This window comes from Triplophysa dalaica, chromosome 7 (genome assembly GCF_015846415.1).
Source record: "Triplophysa dalaica isolate WHDGS20190420 chromosome 7, ASM1584641v1, whole genome shotgun sequence".
Classification (NCBI taxonomy): domain Eukaryota; kingdom Metazoa; phylum Chordata; class Actinopteri; order Cypriniformes; family Nemacheilidae; genus Triplophysa; species Triplophysa dalaica.
Window position 1 is genome coordinate 23214156 of NC_079548.1, and position 26156 is coordinate 23240311.

Genomic DNA, 26156 nt, shown 5'->3' on the forward strand with positions numbered 1-26156 from the left:
CTTAGTTGCGAGTGCAAACAGGGTTTGAGAACAAAGCAAAATCTTGGGTTGTATCGGAAACTTCATTGTAAAAAAAGTCACCAGATGGCAACCTTTCCTTGCTCTCCACATACACTTGAAAAACTTCACATAAGGGTCCATAAGAATAAACCCCACAGACAGTCCCAGAACTGGTCTATAATCTCATGTGAACTGACGTTTACAGATTTTTAGTTTCTCTTTTGAAATGAAATGCACATCCCATGGCCTTACATGGACGCACATAGAAAACACGAAAGTTCACTGTTTACCTGTCATAGCAAAGTGCGAGACTTTGTGTAAGGTCTATATATATATATATACTACCTTAATCAAACATAACAAGAGTTTCCGTTTTTTATAAGATATACTAAAGAACAGGGAGAGGCAAGTCATTGTTAAGATTCATTAATAAACAGATGGGGCAAGTGGAAAGAAAGCGAGAAAGAGAGAGTGGGGCTGGTCACATAACTTAGCGAGCAACCTACAGACAGCATTCACTATTTAGCCGCTATTCAGGGTATACTTGTTTAACACACTAGAACTGGACGCGTTGCACGTTCAACTGCGCAAACACTACGCGCCTATGACGCCCTCAACGCTGTCTAGGTAGGAAGCCTACTAACTTTTTAAAACACAGTCACAGAGGGCGGAGGCATAACACTAAAACCCACAAATCAAAACACGATCCGCGTAAAGTTTTCTCTCTGTCGGGGCAAGAGTGAGAGTTGAACATGGAGCTCAGAAGTTACAGAGGATGACAAACTTTACTGACACATGTTTTCAGAAATGCGTTTTTCTTCATCATGTGCAAATGAGGATGGCCAAACCGCAGCCAAAACTTTTAAGTGCCGGACAAATGGAGTTTTTATTTAACGCCAGAATTCCTGTCCAAGATTATTAGAAAAGACGCGCGCGCATCGCTATATTCATCATCCACACGTGCGCGCCTATGTGCTATGACACTAACTGGACTTGAAAGAAAGTTTCAAAAGTAAAGTTAAACTTATTTCCCGACTTGTCAAAGTGGCATTCCGGTGTATTTGTTAGATTTAAAGCAAGGACATCATGCAGAATCTGAATTCGGTGAACAGTCGCACGGAGCTCCAGCAGCGGCTGGCGGAACACGGCGGCGCCGGAGACAGCGCACGGGAGAACGGCACGAACCACCTCCCGAGTCCCGCTGAAGGTGTCGACACTGTCCAGTGCTCCAGCAGAAAGATGCTTGTCGGGCTGGACATCCTCTGTCTGCTCGTGGGTAAGAGAAATACATTGATGCTAATGAAAAATGACCAATGAAAGGTATTATAAAACTTTTTAATAGCCCATATAAACTTTTTAATAACTTTCAGCAGTGGTCTAATTCTCATGTTACAGAGTTGATGTGTATTGAAATAAGTATGAAGACATTTATGTTTAAACGCATCTGAATCTGTTTAGCATATAAATTGCATTAAGGATATAAATGAAGGCGTTTGTGAAATGTTAACAAACTGATAGATTTTTTCCGCTTCAACTCCTCTGAAAAAGAGAGGAACTTCACAGCAGATTTATTGTAGGTTGCACGAACATCTGTTTTCCTATTACATGTTTTTGACACTTTTCACAAAGTTATTGATGTTTTTCTGGTCCATCAAATCTCGATATGGGAACAAACTTTGTAACATGGAGAAATTCAAGGTTGCGCCATTCAAATAATCCTCTCAAAACCCAAATCAGAGCTTAGGAAAGGAAAATAATAAGTTCATAACCTCTGCACACGTGCTGTGTGTGTCTTAAGTTGAGGGTTGGCAGAGAAGTTTGTCCTGGGAAATTGTGGGGTATCCATGGAAACAAGCAGTTCTCCAGGGAAAAGTGAAAGTGTCTTCTCAGATGATTTGAGCTGTGTGTGTTGTTTACTTTCCAAACAACATTTTGGTTAAACTTTATTGTTGCATTCATGAGGGAGACTGCATCTATTTATTTATTAGATATTATTTATTACAATGATCTTGCTTGGCCTATAAACACCATGCACTGTGCTGTGTTTTACCTTTCTGTGTTTTTCTGATTTGCTCCTGTAAAGCTGCTTCGGATCAATGCACATTGTGAAAAGCGCTATATATATAAATTTAATTGAATATAAAAAAGCGAAACTACATCAATTTGGTAAGACTGTGTTTGTTAGTTAACATTAGTAAACGCAATAGCTAACATGGCCCAACAAGAATATTTTTCAGCATTTTTAATCTTTGTTGATGTTAGTTAATGCCTTATCTGACCCTTATCCCATATAATGAATTCAGATAAATTCAGTCGTGCATGTGTAATAACGTTAAAAAAAACGTTTATTATTGTGTAATGTATAGCATAATTGTAAGACTCTTTTAGGAAACTTTGCATACATACAGTATACTGTAACGTAGACTATATACTGTATATTACGTCTATTCCTGGTGTATTAATGGAAGTTACCCCAATGTGTTACCGCAAACTGCCACATCCCAGTCTTTAAGCATTTCACAGATGCTTTGGTCCAAAGGCATTCACCATGCAATCAATCTAAACATTTTATTAATGTGTTTATTCCTTTGGAATCCAATATGTGACATTTGTGTCGGTTGCTCCATGTGCTACCAGTTAAGCTGCATTCATTCCTGCCAAATACTGTCCGGTTCATTTGTTCACACATTTGCGTCTTTCTATCACCGATTGAAAATCTGTGCACACCCTATCAGTTTCACTCGCTTTAATATGTCAACAATATCCACAACAGGGATGAGGGAAAAGCATTTTAATTATGTTTTCATGTTGTTGCGTCTGTTGTGCCAGACAGAACCCGTCCAGGCAGACAGACTGGTTACAGTAAGCAAGTTATTCATGGCCCTAACTGTGTGCATCACTCAAATAAGAGCTGAAGCTTGCTTTTGGCTTCCAGGTAGAAATCTCTGGTGTGTTTTTGGAGATGTGAAGTGTCTGGCGCTGGTTGAGGTTTCGGGAGGATGTGTCATGCAGAGAGACCTGTCTGGTTTTGGGTAACTCGTACTTTATTGTTGGACAGCCGTCATCTCTTTCTGCAGTATAATGTTACAGTCATCCGTTCGGCGCATTTGTGTAATTTAACCGGAATAATTTGTGAAACAGTTCACAACCTTGTGATGACAGCAATGCAGAGAGGAACTGCCGTTGATATGACGTTAGTCGAAATCAAGGTCGTCTGTGACCGCATGCTTTACAGTTATGCGTATTTTCCCCTTTTTATGGCTGTGGATCTGATGCGACTTCCTCTTTACATTGATCAAAACCGTGAGTCACAGAGAGTCACGCAATGCATCTTGTCTGTAAATCATCTTTATTAAGCAAATCTGGCAATGTCATATGTTTGAATCAAATAGCTGTATTCTCCATCTGGATGAAAAATATGCATCATGAAACGGACAGTTCTGGCTCTGAAATCTGACAGAATGAGCCATGTGCTAAGCAGCTGTAAAGTAGCCAATATACAAACACCTGTGAGCTTACATCAGGTGAAATGAATATTGAAGAAATTGCTAAATTGTTAAGCGACTGCAAACATTCTAAAGTTAGGCTACGGACATCTTAACTTGTTAAGAAGTTGTTTATTAAAGTAGCGAGTCACGAGAGATCATGCTTTACAGTATTTTACCACAGTTCAGATTGGGCTACAGTTCCTAACTTTGGCCTCTATATCGCCATCTCTGTTTAAATATGAAATTGCAGCTGACTTCACATGCTTGAAATACATTACTATTAAAAACTTGATATTTGATGTTCTTTGAGTTGTTCATGTTTGGAACAATAGTTGTTCATGTTTGGATTTTCAAAAAAAATGCTTTATGTATTACATAACACACTATGTTTTTCGCCGTTATCTCCATTCTCAGAAGACAGGCGGTTGAGTTCCTGGTTCTATGAAGTGCCTCGTTCTGAAACGCTCTGATTGGTCAAGCTGAGCCTGTCTTTTGTGATTGGTTTACTGCTTAGAGTGTGTTGAGATGTTCCGCCCATTACCCTATCCGTGTTCCAGGGGACAGGGTCAATGTTAAATTTGTCCGTCATGATGTAACTACTTCAGGAAGTAGCTTTTTGTTGTCCCATAGAGCCGTTTATTGTAGCCTTTAAAAAGTGATTTCTGTTAAAGAAAATATCTTCCTTTTCTGTGAACGTTGATCGTTGCTACTCGACTGATGTTGTTTATGCTCAAAGAACTGTACTACACACTAACTAAATTGAAAGAAATGAAATTCCATCAGATCCCCCCTTTAATTTTTATTTCTACTAACTAAAAAAGTTAACTATTGTAGCTTTAGTGAGCCATTTTATAAGCACTCGTAACCATAGCAAAACCCCTGTTGCACAAGCATTTGTGCTTTTCTAAAACCAAAATGACACCTTTTTTTCCTCAGTGGTTTGCCAAGCAACGAAAATTTGGTGCATTAACAGAATTGGTGGTCGCAGATGTACGTTTATTAGCATTTTACATTTTTATAACCTGCGCTATAAAACGAATCGTTCCAGCTGTAAAATGACGTGAGTAACATTCAGAGACTTGACTATTGAAAAATGTGCATAAACACACACCTGTGAACGATCTAAACTGTGGTGCCAAGTTGTTGCTTGGCGACTGTAAACGGTCTACAGTTATAAACTTGTTGGACTGTTTACTCGCATACGTGTAAACATCGGCATCCATCATCAGTTTGTTGTTGCATGATGCGTGAGAATATCGCAGGCTGAGGGATTGTACCTGGACCTGTTTTTTTTCGGCAGTGAATGGGGTATTCATGCCACGGCATTCTGATCCACTTTTAATAAGTCCACAAAGCTGGAATAAGAGCAGCTTTTGATGGGGGATCTGTCTGAAACTCTTGCTGTGCTTGTGAATGCCGACTGGAACTGCAGCAGAGAACAACGCAGCAGATTGTTTACTGGGGCTCTCGGACAAGCTGAGACGATCGATCACCCGCTCGGCTCCGGCCCCGTGCAACTCTTTTGTAAGTGCATTCCTCCCGGCAGATTGAGATACGCAAGGAGGTTTCTGAGAAATGCTTGCCCTGGAGATATGTGTGAGTACCTGTGGGTCGCGCAGAGGTCAAAGGTGAAAGTGTGTTGGAAAGGTCACAGGAATACCTGCGTGTGTGAGGAAACAAACACCACTGATTCCGTATCTCCAATTTCACAATCCTCGCATAAGACTTTCTAGTGTGAACAGTAAATGTCTAGAGTTTCAGGAGACTTAAATGGCTGTAAATAGATTCAAGCTGAATCTTTTTGTTTTAAAAATGAAACCAGGTTGATTTCTTAGCTGTGGGACGCCACTGGTTACGTTTAGTGACGCCTTCTAAAAACAAACGCAAGCCACTTGATTAAAAAATCTTTCTGTATATTTGGACATAATCAAAGTGGTTTGAGGGATAGTTCACCCCAAAAATAAAAAAATCATTAGCCCAAGTGGCTTAAACAAACCTCTATTTGACTCTTTCATGCGTGGACCACTAAAGAAGTTATTTTGAGAAACGTCTCAGTGGTTTTGTGTCCATACAATGGAGGTCAATGCAGGTCTTTGTTGTTTGGTTACCAACATTCTTCAAAATGTCTTTTTGTGTGTTTTACAGAAGAAAGTCATACAGGGTTGTAAAGAATTTGGGGGGAACTATCCCTTTAAAGACATCTATGGTTTTGTACACTAAACACGTTTGGTTCCACATTGGGTTGTCCAGTGTAAACTGGATCCTAAAAGCAAAACAATTTGAGAACTTTAATGCCATTACAGTATAATGGTGCATATTTAAAATAGCATAATGAACACGTATATATATATTGCCTTTTGATACCATCTAGTGAAGTTTGGTATCACCAGAGTGCAACACCAGACTCATACATGCCACAGATCGGATCTAAAGGAAATGAGTGAGACATCAAAGCAGAAGACATAAACAAAGCACGGAGTGTGTGTTTCTGTGTGTGTGCGTGCTAAGAGCTTACTGAGAGCATTTATTCAAGCAGGACAGGTGTCCTATCAGATGGACCCATCCTATACCTGAGTGAGCCACGTCTTCCTGTTTATCACTTCTCCTCACGTTTCTTCTCAGTGCCACAATTGCAGCATGTGAAGTGCTTTAACAAAGAACCCGCCAGAGTGTGTTTGTTTAAGTCATTTAGTTGGCAAAGAAAGCCGTCAGGTGAGATTGGGAGATTGCAGCATGCAGCAGCATGCCCGTTATGTGGGCGGCAGCGCATTCAGGGCTGCTCACATGCACATGGTGTCTGCCGTCTTCACATGCTCATTCATGTTGATAAATGCACTGGAGTAGTGGATCCCAGCACACTTCACAACTCTACCATTACATCACTGGGACAGCATAACAGCTTTTATAAGCAGCTGTTTAGTCATATTTGGAATATGTATTCATGGGTCAAAGACGTTAAGATGTCCCCATCAAAAGAAATTTACAAGTGATTTCATGTCCATAGAAAGAACACTTAATGTAAGTCAAATGTCTACTTTATGGTTTTTGGAGAATGAAATGTCAAAATTTGGTTAAAATAATGTTACATTGTCATTCAGTGTAGCACAATATTTATGTAAAAATTCAAACAACAAGTGAGCATGTTGCATTTTATTGTGCTTTAAAGGAGTAAAGAAATATTAATGATGAATTTGAAAAACCTAAGATTTGTTTTTACAAATAATAAGTCATTTGTCTTTGAATATGTCATTGCTCAGAAAAACAAAGAATAAATTAAATGAAATGAAACAGTTTAACACTTATTGTTTTTATGCTTAAACCCTTTTCGTCTTGACACTCATACATTGTATAGCCTACGTTGCAAATACAAATTCATATATTCAATAAGAAATATTTATCTAAACATGTTGGCATAACATGGCAATATAAGTCATTCAAGCAGCAACTCACATGGTTTTGGTAAAAAATAAACAAAAAAAAATATTGAGCAAGTACATATCAATAAGTAGTAAAAGTATGATAGAGATTTATAAGTTGAGTTATTGGGTCAAATTTTGAGGGAAATAAATAAGTATGTACAGTAAGCTGCCGTTTTTTTAATTCACATATATGCTAAACTAATTGATTGCAGCTTAAGTCAGTGGTTTTCAAAATTTGATGCCAAGGACCCCCAAATATGATTAACCTTTTGTGAAGTACCCCCTTCCTAAAAAATCAATCGTCTATATACACATTTATGAATAAAGAAACATGTTAAATAGTTTCCTTGGATTGTTTTCCAAAGTGAAATAATTGGCTAGATTTAGAGTAATGTTAAATGAGTAGGCTAGATAAACCTGAGAAGAAACATTTTAAATACCAACTTTAAAAATAATTATTGTTTCAAAACAGCATACTAGCTTACAAACCCCAAAGTTACATAAAGGGGACAAATAGTGAATACTAGAGAGATTGAAAACAAATTGTAAACAATTCAGCAAAAATGCAAGAAAGGAGAGAAAAACAAAAATATGAACATTTTAAAATTTGAAACTTAATATTTTCAATGTTTGAATGTTGAATGTTTGAAAACCCCTGGCTTAAATAACAATAATGTTCATAAAACATTAATATACGAACAGTTGCATATTAAAAGATTTACAGTATGTATTCAAATTTGTAGTGCCTTATTATTTACTGTATATTTTAATAATATAATGATATAATTAGCCTAATGACTTAATTACCTTGTTTGTATTTATTATTTCTGCACAGTTGCTAAGATATTGGCCTTTAAATGTCGGCAGTGACTTTTTTCTTCAGTGCATAAAACTCCAAATGCGTTTTCTGGGTCAAAGTGACACATTCATCTATCTATACTCATATTTATGTACTCGGCATAAGCCGTATAAGTCACAATATGCTTTCACACCGGTTTTATTAGCAAATAATCATCTTGTTATAGGGAGTGTACTTCTTCAATCCAATATCATTTCTACAATAAATGGACATATAGAGACCAGCCTGACATTACTGTATCTCTCTCTCTCTCTCTCTCTCTCTCTCTTTCTCTCTCTCCGTTCAGCCCTTTGGCCAAAGTGCATTAGTGACTCTAAGCTACTCAACAGTATCCAGTGCAGCCTGCTGGAGTCTGCCAGGTCTCCTGTACAGGGTTACAGCTCTAAATGAGGAAACAGCCCAGGGCTGGCGGAGCGAAAGTGTATGTGTGTGTATGTGTGCTTTAATACTGTTGTTATGGATCAGTTGTAAGGTCAAAGGTTAAAGCTCATAGCTCAGTGAGATCTATGGAAGCAGCTCATCTCCCTCATGAGTGAAAGAAAACCACAGTGAATCCTGCCGAGAGACACAACAAATTAGAGGATTACACCGACAGAGGAGCGAATGAGTGGCAGTTAGTGGCAAATTACACGCGGTAAACATGCGGCTCAGTCTGTTCCTGTTTTCAATACCTCTTTCATGCTTTGGTCTCGACAGCATCAAAGGACTGCTCCCCCCACATACATACTTTTTCATCAGACACGAATTTCCCCGCGAGATGTGTCATGATGACTGTACATGGTATCAGCTCTTGCCATGGCATCTCACCCGGTGACCTGCCCGAACACGGCCTCATTCCCCAAAACACACACAAACACCCTACGAGTGCCTGGAGGCACTGTTGACCCCCTCAGCTGTTGGCTGTCTCTCGTCTGTAATGTGTGGCGAGACGGGGTAAATCGCAAGCCTGAGGACACATGTCTGTACTCGGCTAGAGTACCAGGAGAGACGCAGAGCTGAAGGAGGTGGGGGTCAGAGAGGGATGCTGGGAAGCTCCAGCAAGCTCCAACTCATCTCTCCCTGTGGTTCTGCTCCCCTCCACCTCTCTGCCTGTCATGTTGGTTTATTTTTAGGTTTGAAGGAAACATTTTAGGAACGCTTGAAGGGATTATGAGAGGAGTGGGCTGTGTTAAACTGAGCAGTTGTGCACTTGTCGACAAAATATAAAACTTGAGTTAGCTGCATGGTTCTGGGTTCTGTGATGTTAAATCATGGATTCTTCAGATGCGTGCGTGATATCACTTGAAAAGGAAAGCCCTCACGGCGTATTGAGGACAAAGATGGAACACAACTATGACCTAAAAGTGGTTCTTCTCCATCATGGGAACTTGAAACTTCTCGCGTTGAGAAAAAAATATACAACAATAAAAGACAATGTTGTGTACCTTGTGAGCTGCAACTCCTGGAGGTAATTTGCTCTGCAAATACTTTAAAGTTTTGATTAAGAATTTACATTAAAAAAAAAAAACATGTACCTCAGTGACCTCTCAGAGTCAACCAATCCTATTCCAATAAAGCTTTTAATGGCATCATGCATCTGAAAATGTTTCTTCTAGAGCACTATTGCAAACAAATACGAAAACGGCACATGTATTGAATAATTCTCATCCACCTCCTAACATTTCTGTAGGTAATTTGCTTTGCAAATTCTTTAAAGGTTTTACAAAAACAAAGACATGTTCGATATAGGATTGACATAAGAAAGCAAAAATGTACCCCGTTAAACTAATCCTATTAAAATAAGGCTTTTAAAGGTTCTACGATGGCATCATATGACTGAAAGGTTTTGTTGAAGACAAATGTTGAAGAACATTTTCGCAGAAAATACAATACATAGACATTCTCATCCACCTCCCCGCGTAAGCCAAAACTTCTGGAGGTAATTTGCTGTGCAAATTCTTTAGAGGCTGTACGAAAACAGACTTGTTTTATTTAGGATTTAAATAAAATGTAAAAAAAACTATGCACAGTGACCTCCTCTGAGTAAACTCATCCTATTCCAATGAGAGTTTTAAAGGTTCTTCAGCGGCATCAGTGGTCCTAAACCAGCACAAACCAGAAACCATGCTTCAAAACCTACCTAGGCAGCATATGCTGTTTTTTTTCGACAGGGCAGACAGGATCAAAAAAGCAAAAATGTACATGAACCTCCTAGTCTGGTTTCAATGAAGCTTTGAAAGGATCTTCCATGGCATCACAGGAACTTGAGAAGTTTTTATCTGGCATCAGTTCTTTAAAAGGTCCTTCTATCAGGCATTCTTGCAACCTTTATTTCTAAGTGTGCGTGTGTGTTGTTCTTTGGAATGTGATGGTGTTTGTATCTGGTGTGTGTGTGTGTGCGCTCCGTCTTTGTTCTTGGTGTGATTTGTCTTTAGTGTGAGCTGATCAGGGTAGACACAACAGAACACCATGCAACAACAGGAAGAGTAATGTCCCCCCCTGAGCTATCTCTCTCTCTTCACTGAGATCAGCTCTACCCGTCTACCCAAACAGACGCTTTCTCAGACAATAGCTTCAATTAGTAGCTTACTGGATGATGGTCCTATGATCCAAAACAGAGTCGTACTGCCAGAGGCCGTATCATCTGTACAGCTCTGTCTGATCCGCGTATGTTTGTGTGTCAGACAGCGCAACTCGTGCACACCTGACCCTTTATTTTCACAAAGCGTCTCATTGTCTCACGGAAAGACACCGAAAACAAAAGGTGGACAGAAACCACAGATGACACAAGATTGGACGAGTAAGCCCTTGTTCACACTTAACTTCTTTTTCGAGAATAAAACGCTGGCAGCGTTTGGTTACAAACAGCAGCCGAACCCCATAACGTCTGTGCACGAAGGCAGCCCAGAGAAACAGATAGGCAGCGCAACGGAAATCTATTTGACTTACAAACCGAGAGTTTTTTGCCATAACTAATCACATATTTAAAAAACACAATACTTGTACCTCACTAGATATAAAATCCAATGGGTTTTTTGGCCGCTATTTCATTTTTTCGAGCTGGAGCCTTCTCGACCAATCACGTTCCTCGCATGTTTTTATGGAAAGACAGGTGTCTGTCATTGGTTAGCTGGGGAAGAGGAGCTCGACGTAGGCCGATTTTTCAGAAAAGTTGAACTTTTTTCAACCTCAGAAGAAGCTGCGGAAAAGGACGCCGGCATTTAAAAAGCTCACGACGCTAGAAGCTTCGAAAAAGAAGTCAAGTCTGAACACTAATCGCAGCACGACTCTCCCTCGCTTTCTGCGAAAACAATGAGTAAAAACTTCTGCTCCTCATTCACATCAAATAAAAACGCCTCTGCTGTAGAGATGTCTGCCATCTTTATGTCAATTTGGTGTTTCGTCGTCCAAGGCCTTCTTGGGTCTGTGTATGCGACCGTGTGTGGTGCCTTTGGTAGAGACCTCGGACTAACATCCACATAGGCTTGCTGCGGTTTTATATTGACTCTGTGGTTTTGAGAGATGTTTATGTATCCAGGTTTTTGCAGCCGCATTTCAGAAAGTCGGCCCCCAGTGTGGCGACTTGAATGGTCAAGTTTGTCAGTGAGGTTTTTTTGTTTGTCGAGTCATTATTTATAACGCATGTAGGAATGTTCGGGCCGGGGCCGGCGATGATGAGGTGTTTAAGTTGAGGTTTGTGGGAATAAGTGTATGTTTTAAATAATGAGGTGTTTGTGTGTGTGTACTGTTATGAAGAGGAGGGGAGTTGTTTACAATGTTGGTCTCAGCTGAGTCTTGTTCTCTGACCTCAAATTCCAGAACGGACGCTAATCGACTCCGTCTGGCAAAGTCTCTCTATCTCTCTCCCTCATCTCTCACACTAACGTACTGCTCCATCTTCTCAGTTGCTGTGGGTTTTAGACGATTTAAATGCTAAGGCAAGCGTCTCTTTCCAATGGACCTTTTACACCAAGAATGACAACTATATTAGCGTTAACATCAAAGAAAAAGTTATGTTTATACTAAACCTGCATACTGCAGATTTACATGATAAAAAACGTTTAAATTCTCTTAAATTTAGAATAAATGTTTAAATTGTATAGTTATGGTCCTGCAATCGTTTTATCATACCCTAGCAACAACAAAGAAATGGATTAAAAATGCACATTTGCAACTGCACGTCATTGCAACCACCTGGAATATCCTTGCAACTACATAGCAACGCTCTAACGACCATCTATAACACCTTAGCAACCACATAGCAATGACATGACAAACTCTGTAGCATTGTGTTACTGACTTGTGCGCACATATCATAATCTTTCTTCACAAAACATTGCAATTTACTGCAAAATGAATTATCAACACTTTTAACACATAAACTGAAATCAGCTCCAGCTGGTTTTTATTCTCTTTTTGGTGTCGTTCCGTCTCTTGGTGCCTCTTGTTTTGTTGTTATTCTTTCACAGTGAGCTCATTCTGCGCCGTGGCTCTCCAATGTGTAAATTAGAACCAGATCTTTTCATTCCAAGCGAAGCACGAATCGCCTCTCTTCGTCTGTTCTGTACCCAGTGTTTTGTTCCCTCTCTCTCACGACTGAATTAGGGCCAGGCTGAGAACACTTTGTGCGACTCGACACGGCCATGTGTGCCGTTCATCTCCCAACCCCTCTGTTCTGTTTTCTCCATCCTTCATCTCGGCCCGTTTCTCCTCCGGCCAGGTTTGCTCGCAGCTGCTTGACAGATTTCCTGCGGCCAGCTGGCGGTTTGGAGGTTTGTTGTGAAGCTCTGTAAGTCAGCCCGAAAGAGTTCGAGCGAGAGTGTAGCTGTGGTCGTAGTGGCCTTACACTACTCATTTGGACTCGTGTACACTGCTGTCTACTGTGTGTAGCGTGTTTGCTCTGGGCTTGGGTACAGCCAATGTATGGTGTGTAGCGCTGAATCACGGGCTGTGTTTGTCTCCGGCACGTTAAGGTTTCTGGCCCGGGGCTTTTTGGATCAGACCTGCTAATGGACTTGTGTTGATCTGCGAACTCTGCCGGTGTGTTAATGGAACAGTGTGGAGAGTGTATCACAATCAATAGCATCGACTGGGTCCGGGTTGTAAAGAGAGCGGTGGATACGGGCTATTGCATTACCACTTTGATCCATTAGCGATGTCCTCGTGATAAGTGAGCTTGGATGGAACGTTGATCCTTATATCGCCCCTTGTAGTAAATGGATTCGCTGTGATTTACACAATACTGCAGTACGGAATAGATTTTCAAGATCTTCTGGCCTTGGTACGTCAAATTATTTGATAAAAATTATGATGGTTTAATCACTGGTATTGACGACTGATGATGGCGGACAATTGATACGTGTTCAACGACATTAAAACATCTGTAATTCTGCATATCCATTCACTCTGATATCTTTTGTTCCATTTCCATTTTTCTGACTACTAGAATGAGAGATCATTATAAATTGCTGAGAACCGAACGGCTGTCAGAATGATGTAGGGGGTCCTTCGAGGGCAGGCGTCGTTGATGATTCTCAATCCTTGACCTGTCCTCTGGAGAAGGGCACACGTTACCCGGTTTAGCTCGACTGATCTAGCTAATCATTTGCTTAGCTGACAGCAGCTAGCTGCGGGCTAACTTGGTGTTTAGAGATAAGGAGCTTCTTTTGGAGGGGGGCTTATGGACCACCCCGAGCACAGACTGCGAGGTCGCCGCTTAAGCGTGTTCGACTGAAGCACTGGAGGTTGAGTTTAAGGCGGTATCTCTCCGCTGTTTTCTTGACCTACATCAAGCGTGAACGCAGAGCGATAAGAGGATTAGCACACCTGGAAGGTTTCTACTAAACTCTCAGAGTACCTAAGCATAGACAAGCCAGTAAAAGAGAGAGAATGCTCAGAATTACTGCTGCCGTTCCCCAACCTTCAAAAAACCTTGACATACCCCTTTCAGAGGCAAGCTGCGTGTGCAAATTTGGGTACGATATTAGTAGTTACATTTTTAAAACAAAGTGTAGATTCAGAAGGAGCTTGATTGCACTATCAATCATTTTCAAGCATATATTTAAAGCTGCATTCTGTACGTTTTGCCTCTTTATTAACACTTCTGTTTGAAATATATTGCAGGTTACTTTACGTACTTTTCATTTTTAGGGAAATCAGACCAGACACCTCAAATATTAAATCCGATTTTTATCTTACTCAAAATATATATATATTTTTTTCACCAAAATATGTTATAGTCCACGCAACACTTGCTCTGTTCCTCCAGCTCTGGCCGTCCCTCAAAAACAAATTGTGTCTGAACTCATTTGTGTGCTCACTGTCTAAGTTATACTTTCTACCTCACCCTTTGGCACTCTGCTATTATCTGTCTGCACATGAAACTTCTAACCAGCTAGAAGTTAAACATTATGAATATCCAGCACAGTAAGATCACAAAGTTAATGCTCAGTGTATTAAAAAAGTTTAATTATGTAGTAATTGAACCCAGATCTCTATGATCACAGTACATTTACTTCTTAACTGCTTAAAATATAAACCTTAATAACATCAATATATACATTATGAAGTGGACAATACAGCAGGCAATAATTCCTGGGATGTTTTTTAAGCCCCAGTCTGTCCCTGAATTAGCCCCAGTTTGGCGTGTAACCAACAAACACTTAATGAATACATTTAGGGCAATATGCACTGAAAGAATCTCTAGTCTTCTTTATTAAATGTAGAAGCCTGATGGACTGGAATCTTGGTCACAAGTCTTTCATATCCTGCATGACGACCAGGGCAACAGTTAATGATAGACCTCTCGGTTACACATAGGCACACAACAACCCGGACCCTGCAGGGAAATGTGGCATACACACCCGGCCAAATCATGGATGTAATGTCGAGCATGCGATACGCTGAAGAGAGTGAGAACGTGTGAGAGGGAGATCAGGGTCACATCAGGGTCTGCTGACGCGGAGCTCCGTGCTATCTCTCCAGTAATATGTCTTCTTAACCTTTACATGTTCAACCTTTCGTGCTCAATTGCGCAGGATGTTGCGTCTCACCTTATCTTTGTTTGGCTCAAGTTTTTCTGGGAAAAGCCGCTGTCAGCTATAAACACAGTGCAAAATTAGTCCTGAATTTCGATCATGCTTGTTAAAGGGGGGTGTGCTGATCGAACACAGGTGTGTTTTGTGTGTTTTAACGCTAAAGAATGCGCGGAAGAGACATTTGACAAATACGAATACATTTTGAGGGTGTGAAAAGAGCAAAGTCATTCAAAGGATTCTTATGACATTGCATTGCTACTTTCGGCTCTTTGACAAAGCTTCACTTTCGCAAACCCTTTCGTTTTTTCTCTCAAGTTGTTTTGGATGAATAATGACGATCGGTCGAAGTGAACTTGGTGTTCTGTGGATGCGTTTCAGTCACTGGTGACCTACTTTGCACTTTCCCTCTCAGGATCTGTTTTTGCCCCCCGGATCATGTGTGTGTGCGTGCCCTGAAAGCCGAGCGGTCACGTACGCTGAGAGATTCTCTGGCAGGGGCTGTGTTTGGGCCGCTTGGGTTTGTTCCAGATGGGGGAGAGAGTGGAGGGTTAATCATTAGTCTCATGCTCTGTGTGGACCGAGGGCATGGGACTGTGTGGGACCTGGGCCTGGGGAAACAAAACCAAAGAGAGAGTGAGAGAGAGAAAGGGAGAGAGAGAGAGGGAGAGAGAGAGAGAGGGAGAGAGAGAGAGAGAGAGAGAGAGAGAGAGGGAGAGAGAGATGGAGAGAGGGAGAGAGAGAGAGAGAGAGAGAGACAGAGACAGAGAGAGAGAGAGAGAGAGAGAGAGAGAGAGGGAGAGAGAGAGAGAGGGAGATGGAGAGAGAGAGAGAGAGAGAGAGGGAGAGAGAGAGAGATGGAGAGAGAGAGGGAGAGAGAGAGAGAGAGAGAGAGAGACAGAGAGAGAGAGAGAGAGAGAGAGAGAGAGAGGGAGAGAGAGAGAGAGAGAGAGAGAGAGCAGTGTGAATATTTAAATAAAGTTACTAATGAAAGTTTTTAGAGGAGGTAATCTAATCATTTATATCATGTACAGTATATCTCTATTTCCATATCTAAATCTTCAATGAATTATCGCACAGCTTAAGGAAAGTCTTGTGCCGTATGAAGTCAAGCCTTTTCGTTACACATGGCAAACTACATCTGTTAATCTAAAGATTATATGAGCAAGCATGTAATTAACTATTAGAAAGAAAATTCACAGATATTTCTCTTGAGACAAATGTCACAAATGTCTTTATTTGCGATTCAGAAGAGAACAACTCGTCTTGACAAACTGAGCTCAGATTTCTGCAATCAAAAGTCAATTTCGTTCAAGATCTTAATATGAACTGTAACATTTCTCATCATGTTTACCCATATTTTACCTTGATTTTAATCGACATTTATATTTAACAATTGCGAGATTTTTCATTTTCTGCATTTCGTGAGATACATCTGAGACTAAGTTAATAAAGTAAAATTTTTGTTACTTCTGAGATCTCCATCAAATCTTCTGGTCAAGGAAAAAATAACAACTTTGGAGCAATTACAAAGTCATGGGTTTGATCATTACTTAGACAACACATACTTAGAAATCAAATGTATAGGTTATTGCAATAAAAGCATCTGCCAAATGCATACATGTAAATTTTAATAGGGGTTAATTCCAACGTTATACTTGTGACCTTTTGCGTTATGGATGTAACAAACTCTCAGAGAATGTATTTGTTTATATACTGAACTATCTGATGTATTTTAATAAAGAAAAATATCTATGCACAAGTTTTCTATTTAAAAAAAGGGAATAAACATGCCTTATTGAGGTGACAAAAAAGGACATGGTTTTTGGGAGACAACATTCTTTGTAGGATTTCTGTGAATTAAAACGCACAAACCAGAAGCAATATTATCCAACATTTTCATGTGTCCATTCATGAGGAATTTGTACCGTTGTGGATGTTACAATCCTGAAAATGGCACTTAACTGAGTATGAAAAAGCAGGCACTTAAAATTTAACTAATGCTCTAAAAACTTGACCAGAGACATCATTACATGGGTATTTGAACCACTAAACGTTGACATATGTACTTTTAGCATAGTTAAAACCTTTGGTAAACACCTTTTCGATGGTAAAGTTGACATTTAAACGGAATTGCCCAGACTGTTTGCCCACAATGAAATAGGTAGAAGTGATGATAGGAAGACAGAAAACATCAAATGGTTTGGGAAACAACCTAAGCTAGATTTAGACATGTCTCGCTTATGGAAACATTTTGAGTCATCTACAAGATTTGCTTTGTGATTCAGACCTTGAGAGGTCACAGGTCCATTCAAAACAAAGCAGGAAGTTTAGATGTGGTCCCACCTGCTGCCTTTGCTTGTTTAATCTTTAAATTAATAATTATTTAAATCTCTTTCATTCACCTGGTGAAGGAGATAAAATAACACCTGCAGGTCTTGCTGAATCTTTTTCAAATAAATTCTTGAAGCAGTCCATAAACAAAATTCTGCAAGTTACAGCAAGGTGTAAGAAATATTCAATACCTTCTACTATCTGTTTTCTGCACACCTGCCCTGAACCGTCCAGGTGTGTAAGAAATGCTTTTGTTTGTTTGCATTTGCCTGAACGACAACTATTTGATGCACTCGACGTGAACCATATCCCCGCATTCCCAGCAGAACTTGTAAGAAACTTTCCGTCTTCCCGCAGTCCTCAAAGCTGTATTCTTCAGGGTCTCTTTTTTCCAGATGCCTCTTCTATTCATACTGTCATATTCTCGTCGCCCCCCTTCACCCTCTCCCTCCTCCTTCCTGCTGGAGCTATGTCAGGAATGCCAGCTCTCGGGCTGAATCTCGATTCCCGTCAGGAGTGGCAGTCTTAATATCTCAACCATAGGCGTAATTGCACATAATAGGGCCGTCGAGATGTATCAATGCCTGATTTTGTTGTGCCAGAAGAACATTTGAAAAAATCCCACTAAACCCGTTTTTTTTTCCACAGCCTCTATTCCGTTCTTCGCATGTGAACTCAAAGCCGTGACTCCGTACATGAGGGGCTTCTTCTGTGGAGACCCGAGCATCATGTATCCTTACATCAAGAGCGAGGCCATTCCCGATAGCATGCTCATCGCCGGAGGCATCATCATCACAGGGCTCACGGTAAGGAGAGCAAAAAGTGTATAGTCCAATATGTTTCAATAAAATAGAGAATGTGAAGCTGACGTCACGCCCTATGTTGCATGTTGCAGTGGCGCCGCCATCTTGGGAGGATCATACTCCACTGCTATTATTGTTTTGATATGTACCGTCACTTGTTTTGTTTGATATATGAAGAAATGGAAAGTGAAAGAATCATGGGATTTTCCTGAACGACTCTGCATAATGCTATTGCAGTTTTGAACACCATAGTTATATTACTACCATAGTTATATTTCCTAATCAAGCAAGAAAAAAACACACTGTTTTAAATGCACTAGCAGTGCGATCCTCTCAAGATGGCGCAACTTTCAACACAGCACAATCTCTATAGAACAATTATTTAAAGTCAACTACCGTTTCCAATAAACACATCTGATACGTGTCTGGTGAACATGACTCTAAACCAGACTATTTATGTAGGACTTATTGGAGACCAACTAGTCATTTGGACAACCCACCGACTGGTCGATTCTAAAAATATGACGTTACACATGCCTGACACACACACATAGATGATATTGTATGACTTGAACGAAGGCCTTATGAGACTTCCTGTCCGCAGCAACACAAGCCTACGGTTCTCCTGTTACTGAAGGCCATTGATCTGCTCTTTCCATCCACTTTCCAATTGAACAAGAGAGCCTGTTTCGACGTGAATTATTCATGGTTGTTAGTGAACATACTTTATGCTTCATGGGCCTTGTAGTAGTAAACTCGTCGTTGCATGGCTGTAATCTCAGTTGTATGCCTCTGTCTTAGATTGCGGTTGGGGAGTGCTACCGGGTGCGCTTCAGAGTCGTGCACTCCCGGGCGTTTGTGCGGAACCGCTACGTGTCCTGCCTGTACAAAGAGCTGGGCAGCTTCCTGTTTGGCTGCTGCGTGGGGCAATCTTTGACCAACATGGCAAAGCTGAGCGTGGGCCGACTCCGTCCACACTTCTTGTCGGTGTGCAATGTCACCTACGCTTCGCTCAACTGCACACCCGGAACTTACATATCAGTGGTCAACTGCAGGAACACCCCCAAGATGGTGGAGGAGGCCAGGTCAGTGGAGAGCAAGGGTTTGTATAATGGGAGGGAGAGAACAGAGATGATGAAATGTAGTCAGCTGACTTGCTGACTACTGCTAACATAGACAGCTGCCTATTAAGAATGCATCAAATTCAAAGTAGAACTTTTCTGCACAACTTGTCTACTAATTCACTCTAAAATGAAAGTTCTGTCATTATTTATTCACTCTCATGTTGTATAAAATATGTGTATGACTTCTGTGGAAAGCAAACAAAGATATTTTGAGAAATGTCTGTGGTTCTGTGTCCATACAATGGATTTCAGTGAGGTTCGGTGTTGAGGTTACCAACAAGATTGTTGGTCACCAACTTTCTTCAAAATATGTTCTTTTGTGTTCTGCGGAAGACAAAACGCCATACATGTTTTGAATGACAAGGGTGTAACTAGATAATGAATGAATTTTCATTTTTGGGTGAACTATCCATTTAATGAGATCATTGCAAAGCATTCTGGGATTTCGTTCTTTGCAAAGGATACATTTGTTGCTGTCCATTCATGCTAATTTGTATAATTTATCCACACTTTCCTCAGTTGAACTGTTTTTTAAAATGAAAAAATATCAAACATTCTCTCATGGTTCATGACTTTATATCATATGAGGCGAGAGACACGAGAATCATTGAGATCTGAAGTTATTGATGTGTTGCCATATTTAAATCTTGGCACCCTTATCTGTTTTGTTTCCATTTTACTGAATAAGCTCAAAATATTATTTCTCCAAAATATGTCTTTTCATTTCAGAAGACATCAAATAACCCACGTAAGTCATGTGGAATACTTTAATGATGGATCAATTGGATGCGCTTTTTGGATCTTCAACATTTTGGCACTTATAGTGACAGATATAACATTTTATTGCGGGAAAAAAACCTCTCTACAGAAAAAACATATATACATCTAGAGTGGCGTTTATATGTTTTTATGTTTGGGTGAACTATTAATTTACATTTTGAGATGCACCGGGCCCATGAAAATCTATTTGCTGCTTAGTGCCATAAATTGACATTCTGTACCTTTAAGACATCATAAGTGCAACAGTGCATCATTCAATTGCTGTTTATGTAGGCCGCTCACTAGTTTTGGATAGAGTTATAGTGAATAAATACTCTTTAAAGTGCAAATGCAAGATGTGTATACTCACTCACATACACTACATGTGTTTTATGCGAACTACAGAGTAGTTCACGCACTCTGGTGTTTACCTAACATCACATCATCCAGACGATGTTATGACCCATAAACCAGATCAGCAGTTGAATGATTTGTTGAATAATTTTTCTTTTTTGCTCTTCTCTAACAGAAAGTCCTTCTTCTCGGGTCATGCGTCTTTCGCCATGTACACCATGCTTTACCTGACGGTGAGTATCGCTGTGTGCGGCCACATGTTTACCACTCAATCACAAGTCAAGATATCACAGAGCGCCTGCGCTTGCTGTGGGATGCTGGTGGGGAGTTTACTGCTGTCAGACTTTGCTTCCACGTAGGAAGATGCCAAAAAATCCTACTGACGGGAAACTTCTGCTCACAAACATATGCACACACACACACACAGATAGACTGTCAGAAAGCTCTGAGAAAGCAGAAAAATCCCAAAGGCATCTCGCTTCAAACGGGAAAGAAAGGCTGGAGTGAAAGAGGGAAAGTTCTACAGAGTCCTGATGAATAGATGAGTGCAGAGAGGGGGAGAGAAAGTGAAAAGCAAGCCCGAGACAGAAGAGGCCTTGTTCAGTTGTGGGTTGGGTCGGGGGGGAGAGGTTTGGCCTGCTGAGAGATAGACAGGCTTCTTTCAGCTAAAACCCTCTCTCTCTCTCTCTCTCTCTCTTCCTCTCTGTCATGGCCTGGGGAGGGGGCACAAAAAGGGGAAAAATGACAAAACGCTCACAAACCATCAGGAAGCTTGACATTCCTTATCAGAACTTACACGTCTCGTGTGCCAATCTTGCATTCGGAACGGCGGGAAACTGTCGAAAAACAAGCAGTTTTCTACCATTCAGCTGATTGAATTCATGGGCCCGCTGCCCACTCTTAAGGAGGGACGCCCCTTTGACACTCATTAGAAAGAGAGAAAAGAGCTGGTGAGCAACGGAAAAGCCGTGCCAGGCTCTTTGTGCCTCTCTGTGCCTGCTTTCTTTCTCCGGTCGGTCCAATGGGCGCACTATTGCATGTGTTTTGCATGCCTGACCTGCAGACACATGTTTCAGCTCTGGAGCCAGCTGCTATGGGCTTTACTGCAGGAAGCCAAAGACCTGTGACGGGGGACCCTCAAAGTCTGGAATGTTCCACGGTCAATTGCGCGACATATATCCTTAAAGTATCCATCTGCTGCCTGTATTTTGTCTGTGACCTTTGACCCTCATAATTCTTATTGGTGACTTTCATAGTGTTGCAGGGTTAGGTTGTCGGGCGGAAGGATGAACACGTGCTAACACGCTTTTCTTTTTTTTTGTGTTACTCACTTTCACTCACTACTTGGGTGGAGAAACAAGAATCGTAGTAGATTCCTGCCACACAAAACACATGTCTACCTAGCTGTTTATATTGGGGATTGCCCTGTTAGTTTCATCTATTGTTCTTGAGACAATTAGAATTACTATTCTGTCAGACACAAGCTTAAATTGATTTAGACATGGTAAAATGTGTTTAAGTCCCTGTGAACTCGAAGTTGCGCTTGTTTCTACTTCCTACCCTATTGAAAAAAAACAGCATATGCTGGGTTAGGTATGTTTTGATTCTGGTTTGACCAGCTTAAACTGGCTAAGGACCAGCACATGACCAGCCTAAAACAGCACTAACCAGCATCAGAACATACCAAACCAGCATCTGATGGTACTTTGATGGTACTTTGACCCATTTCAGAGTGAAATTTTGAATGAGAAAGGAATGGGCATGGCTCAAGTCTTTCTCTGCGATTTGACTGGATGTTTAAAAAACACCTATTGCATTTTGAAAGGGAACTGGTAGCAGACTGACAGTTGAAGGGGATGAGTTAACAGATTCCCCGCCCAAGCCGTCTAGCATACGCGTCTAGCATTCAGATTTCAACTGAAGGTTATGAATTTTAAAAAGAGAATGACACACATTGATAAACTATTTACTATAAACACTGGAATATTTCATGAAAAAATAGGTATGGTAATTTTTTAATTAAAGAAATCTAAAGACTTTAAACAGCTGAGAATACAACACTATGAGTGGGTTATGTAAACAACCCGGATAATAATTTATTTAAACTCATTGCATGAGCTTATTTATTCAAAATGAGTAATATCAAGTGAAGAACGTGATGCTTCATGTTCCATGTGAACCGCCATAAGCTAAAATCTAGTATAGCTTGTCAAAGCTAGCCATTTTCTAGGCCAAGAAGTCATTACTCATTGGGTTGTGAACCAGCCTCCATCTCTTAAAAATCAGCTGGAATCTTAGTTAAGTTTTTTCTGGTCCAAGACTGTTCTCCGAATAGTCTGACTAAATAAAAAACACCTGACAAAACTCACAACGCTAGCTTTGTAAAGTTAGTCTTTAAAGTTTATAGATTTAGCAAACATCCGATAAATTGGTTTTCTAAAGTGTGACTTGCTCGAAACAACACACACACATGCAGTCGCACGCCCTGTAGCTTTATTTATCACTGTTTTTATCAGCTTGTGTGTTAATCATTTCTCAACCTTCCTCTCTTTGTGCAGTTCTACCTGCAGGCACGGTTGTCATGGCGAGGGGCGAGGCTCCTGCGACCGTTACTGCAGTTCATGTTGGTGATGTTAGCCGTGTACACAGGACTCAGCCGCATTTCTGACTACCGCCATCATCCCACTGACGTCCTGACTGGATTCCTGCAGGGAGGACTCACGGCTTACTGGGTGGTAAGAATCTCTACGTGCTCAGATATCTCACACAGGACAAAAAGTGAACTAAAATAGTGTAATAGTAAAAATAAAAAATAAATAAAACTTGATCTCAATTCTAAGCAACAACGACAGCACAAATATTTGTCACAGATTTATGAATTTTTGGAGAAAAAGAGTGATAGGGGTGAAAAATCCTGATGTTTATCATTAAACAACACAATCTCGCAGGAATTCATAACTATTTAATGAAGTGGCTAAATCGTATTCGTACATGTAAGTACAATTTGCTGTCGTGCCAGTGACGTTTGGGGAGAGGCGTCACTATTGCTTTCTTCTAATAATCATGTTTTTATATGATTCATACGAATTAGCCAAGTTGTAAAATAGCTACGAATTCCTGTGAGATCAGGCTGCTTGAAAAAAGTGTCAGAGGTTGAAAAAAAAGTCTTATATCAATATCATATTATAGAGGTTGGTGGCAATTCCAGTTATGACCCATCAGTTTTGAATGCATTGTTTATTAAGTCGCTTTATCTTTTTTATTGTTTGTGGTCGCAGGCCTTTTACATCTCGTCCATGTTTAAGACGTCACGTGCAGACCTTTCTCCCAAGAGTCTGTCTCTGGAGAGCCCCCTGTCCAGCCAGCAGACGGTCTGCTAACAGAGCACACCCGCACGTAGAGACATCTGAGAGACTCGAGAAAGATTGTTACTGAAAGAGAGAAGAAATGCGACGCGTTTAAGTGAAGAAGATGAACGCAACTACAAACTTCGGACACGCTCTCCATTTCCTGCCAGGCAAGAGAGAAGAACAGTTATATAAGTATCTAACTCTTCATCGAACCCGTCCGCGACGTATCAACCCTCCATAGACAAAAGTTATTTTTATATAAAAAGTTTATCCTTTATATTTTTCAGATATATTATAGTTGAAGCTGCTAATAATTGTTGTTTTATGTCACCTGTAGCCCAGGTTTGTTCTGTAGTCAATTTAACACAACGGCTCATTCTTTCTCACCATATGTGACCCTAATAGAGACTTTTGACATTGACGTGTCAAGCTATTTAGATTGTGTCAAATGTTTGATGCCCTCCGGTCTGATGAACTGATTCGTGCCATTGGACGAGACAATGAACCAATCAAAACATGTGTTTCGACCACCACCAGTCTGTTGGCGAACGGACCTACCTTGACTCTCCTCTCTTGTGCGCTGTTGCACAATCATAGTGGTGCTGACTGTAGACACCCTCTGTTTATATAAAAGCACTAATTTTGATTTAATGCTAATGCAATTAAGCTTGACATTTGTGTATTAACCACTTTCACCGCACAAATGAGACTACAGAGTGACTGAAACCCCCCGTCTGCATAATGAGGGGCTCTGTACCTGTGTATCCTTTACTACTCATAGCACTTGAATGACACTATGACACTATGGAACTTTCTAATGACTAAAGATAATATTTTATATTTGATCTTGTTTAATCAGTGTTTTATTCTCTTCCTGCGGTCAGTGCCATGTATTTGTGTTATTGCGTCTGTGTTTTTCCCCCAGATTATAATTATTCAGAATGAATGTACATAAATAATTGTATAAACTATCCAGATTTTGAAAAGTATTAGCATCTGTTTTGTAAGTTTTTTGTTGTTGTTGATATATATGTTTTATTGTTCGTGTTGATCAGGTACGAAGAGTTGTTCTAATTGTTAAAGAGACTAGTGACTGAGCCAGAATTGACAGAAAGCTATATTCTACTTATCTACTTTCATTTCATGTGTTGGTTTCCCCTGTGAATGCCTGCAAGGCTAAAATAACCACTGTATTAATAAACCAAACCAATAAAATGAATGTCTGATCTTTGAATCTCATTTTGGTCTTTGTAAATGCAGAACTAGCCACACGTCCACCCACATGCGGCAAAACAAAACTACACAACCCTTGGGAGCTCATGTGCTGATGAATAAGAAACATTTATTTAACTTTTTCGTTACTGGGCTGGTTTGACTGGGAAATCACACATTCTGGTTGGTCAGATATGTAATTATCGGTTCATTGCATGCATCATTTTTTTACATTTTTCAGTGATTTAATTTACAGATCATTGTTTAATATATAATACAACTATGTAGTAGGTATTTTAAATTATTTGATTTGTCAACTAGATATTTTTGGAGGGGTCTAACAAAAATCTTGCAATCACAAGAATTGCAAATTGATATTAAAAGGTTTAATGTTACTTGACAACCCAAAACAACATGAAGTTATGATTAACAATAGAAATAAATAATTCATACCCGTATAACTGTTTATTAATATTTAGTGTTCAAATTTATTTCATGAAATATACTTCATAGTTCAAGTAGTGAAGTTCAAGTATGTTTTATAGTGGAGAAAGGAAACTAACATTAATGAGCTAGTAGTGTTTCATTTGAGTAGTATTAGTAAGTAAGGTACTATTTTAATACAACTTGGCACACTTTTCAGTTTATAAAAGTTAACTTCTACATATACTCTAAGCGAGAGAGTGGTCAACTTGCATGCAGTACAACTATGCTTTTTGGTTTTGTAGCGCAACTATTTAACTCAAATATTTTTTTAATACAATACTTAAAATGTTTTGGTTTATAAGATGACTTTCATAAACTATATAGCTCTACTAAAGACCTACTAATACTTTTTGGATTAAGATATATTTGTACAGTAATCTCATTACACTATTGAATATGTTATTAGAAACTAGTAATTTAAATCCAGAGTAATTTAACCAACACTGATTCTCAGTCATCTACACAGTATTAGTTTAGTGGTTTTTAAACTGTATAATTCTAGACTTTATATGTATATACATATATATATATATATATATATATATATATAACCGTTTTAATATTATTTTGCACTTCAAGTATACTAATAAAGCAATAAGCCCCAAGTTGCATTTTATAACAGCTAAGGGCGTTGTGGCACGATGCGAAGCAGGGCTTATTGCTTTTATACAACGGATATTCCATATGCTTAGCAAGGTTTCATAAAATTAAGTAAATGAAATGATATTTAGCCTATGTGGTGTGGTCAGCCGTAATATATCGGGGTATTTTATAATGGCTTAGAACTCCGCTCAGCCAATCAGAATCAAGGACCAAAACTGACCGTTTTATAAAGTATATTTTACAGGTCCAGTGCAATTTGTCAGCATCTAGGCCTTCGGCTCACTCAACCCCTCCCTTTTGAAGCAATATGGCGGCTGCCAAAGAAATAAGATGTTGTCATGTTTTATCTTCT

General features: G+C 39.9%; 1 protein-coding gene across 1 annotated transcript; it reads left to right on the forward strand.

The window, feature by feature from the left end:
- The first annotated feature begins 667 nt into the window (after positions 1-667).
- On the forward strand, positions 668-24737 carry ppap2d (phosphatidic acid phosphatase type 2D). The gene is made up of 6 exons (XM_056752852.1): positions 668-1276; positions 17762-17919; positions 18718-19001; positions 20329-20386; positions 22712-22888; positions 23432-24737. The coding sequence occupies exons 1-6, from the start codon at positions 1087-1089 to the stop codon at positions 23531-23533; spliced, it is 969 nt and encodes a 322-aa protein (XP_056608830.1). The 5' UTR covers positions 668-1086; the 3' UTR covers positions 23534-24737.
- The last annotated feature ends 1419 nt before the right edge of the window (positions 24738-26156 follow it).

What these genes read in the sequence shown, in the direction of transcription:
- ppap2d (XM_056752852.1), top strand. Translation starts at nt 1,087, where the DNA reads ATGCAGAATCTGAATTCGGTGAACAGTCGCACGGAGCTCCAGCAGCGG. An exon ending in TCATCATCACAGGGCTCACG is followed by an intron (nt 17,920 to 18,717) that starts GTAAGGAGAGCA and finishes CCTCTGTCTTAG; the next exon opens with ATTGCGGTTGGGGAGTGCTA. An exon ending in GACTCACGGCTTACTGGGTG is followed by an intron (nt 22,889 to 23,431) that starts GTAAGAATCTCT and finishes TTGTGGTCGCAG; the next exon opens with GCCTTTTACATCTCGTCCAT.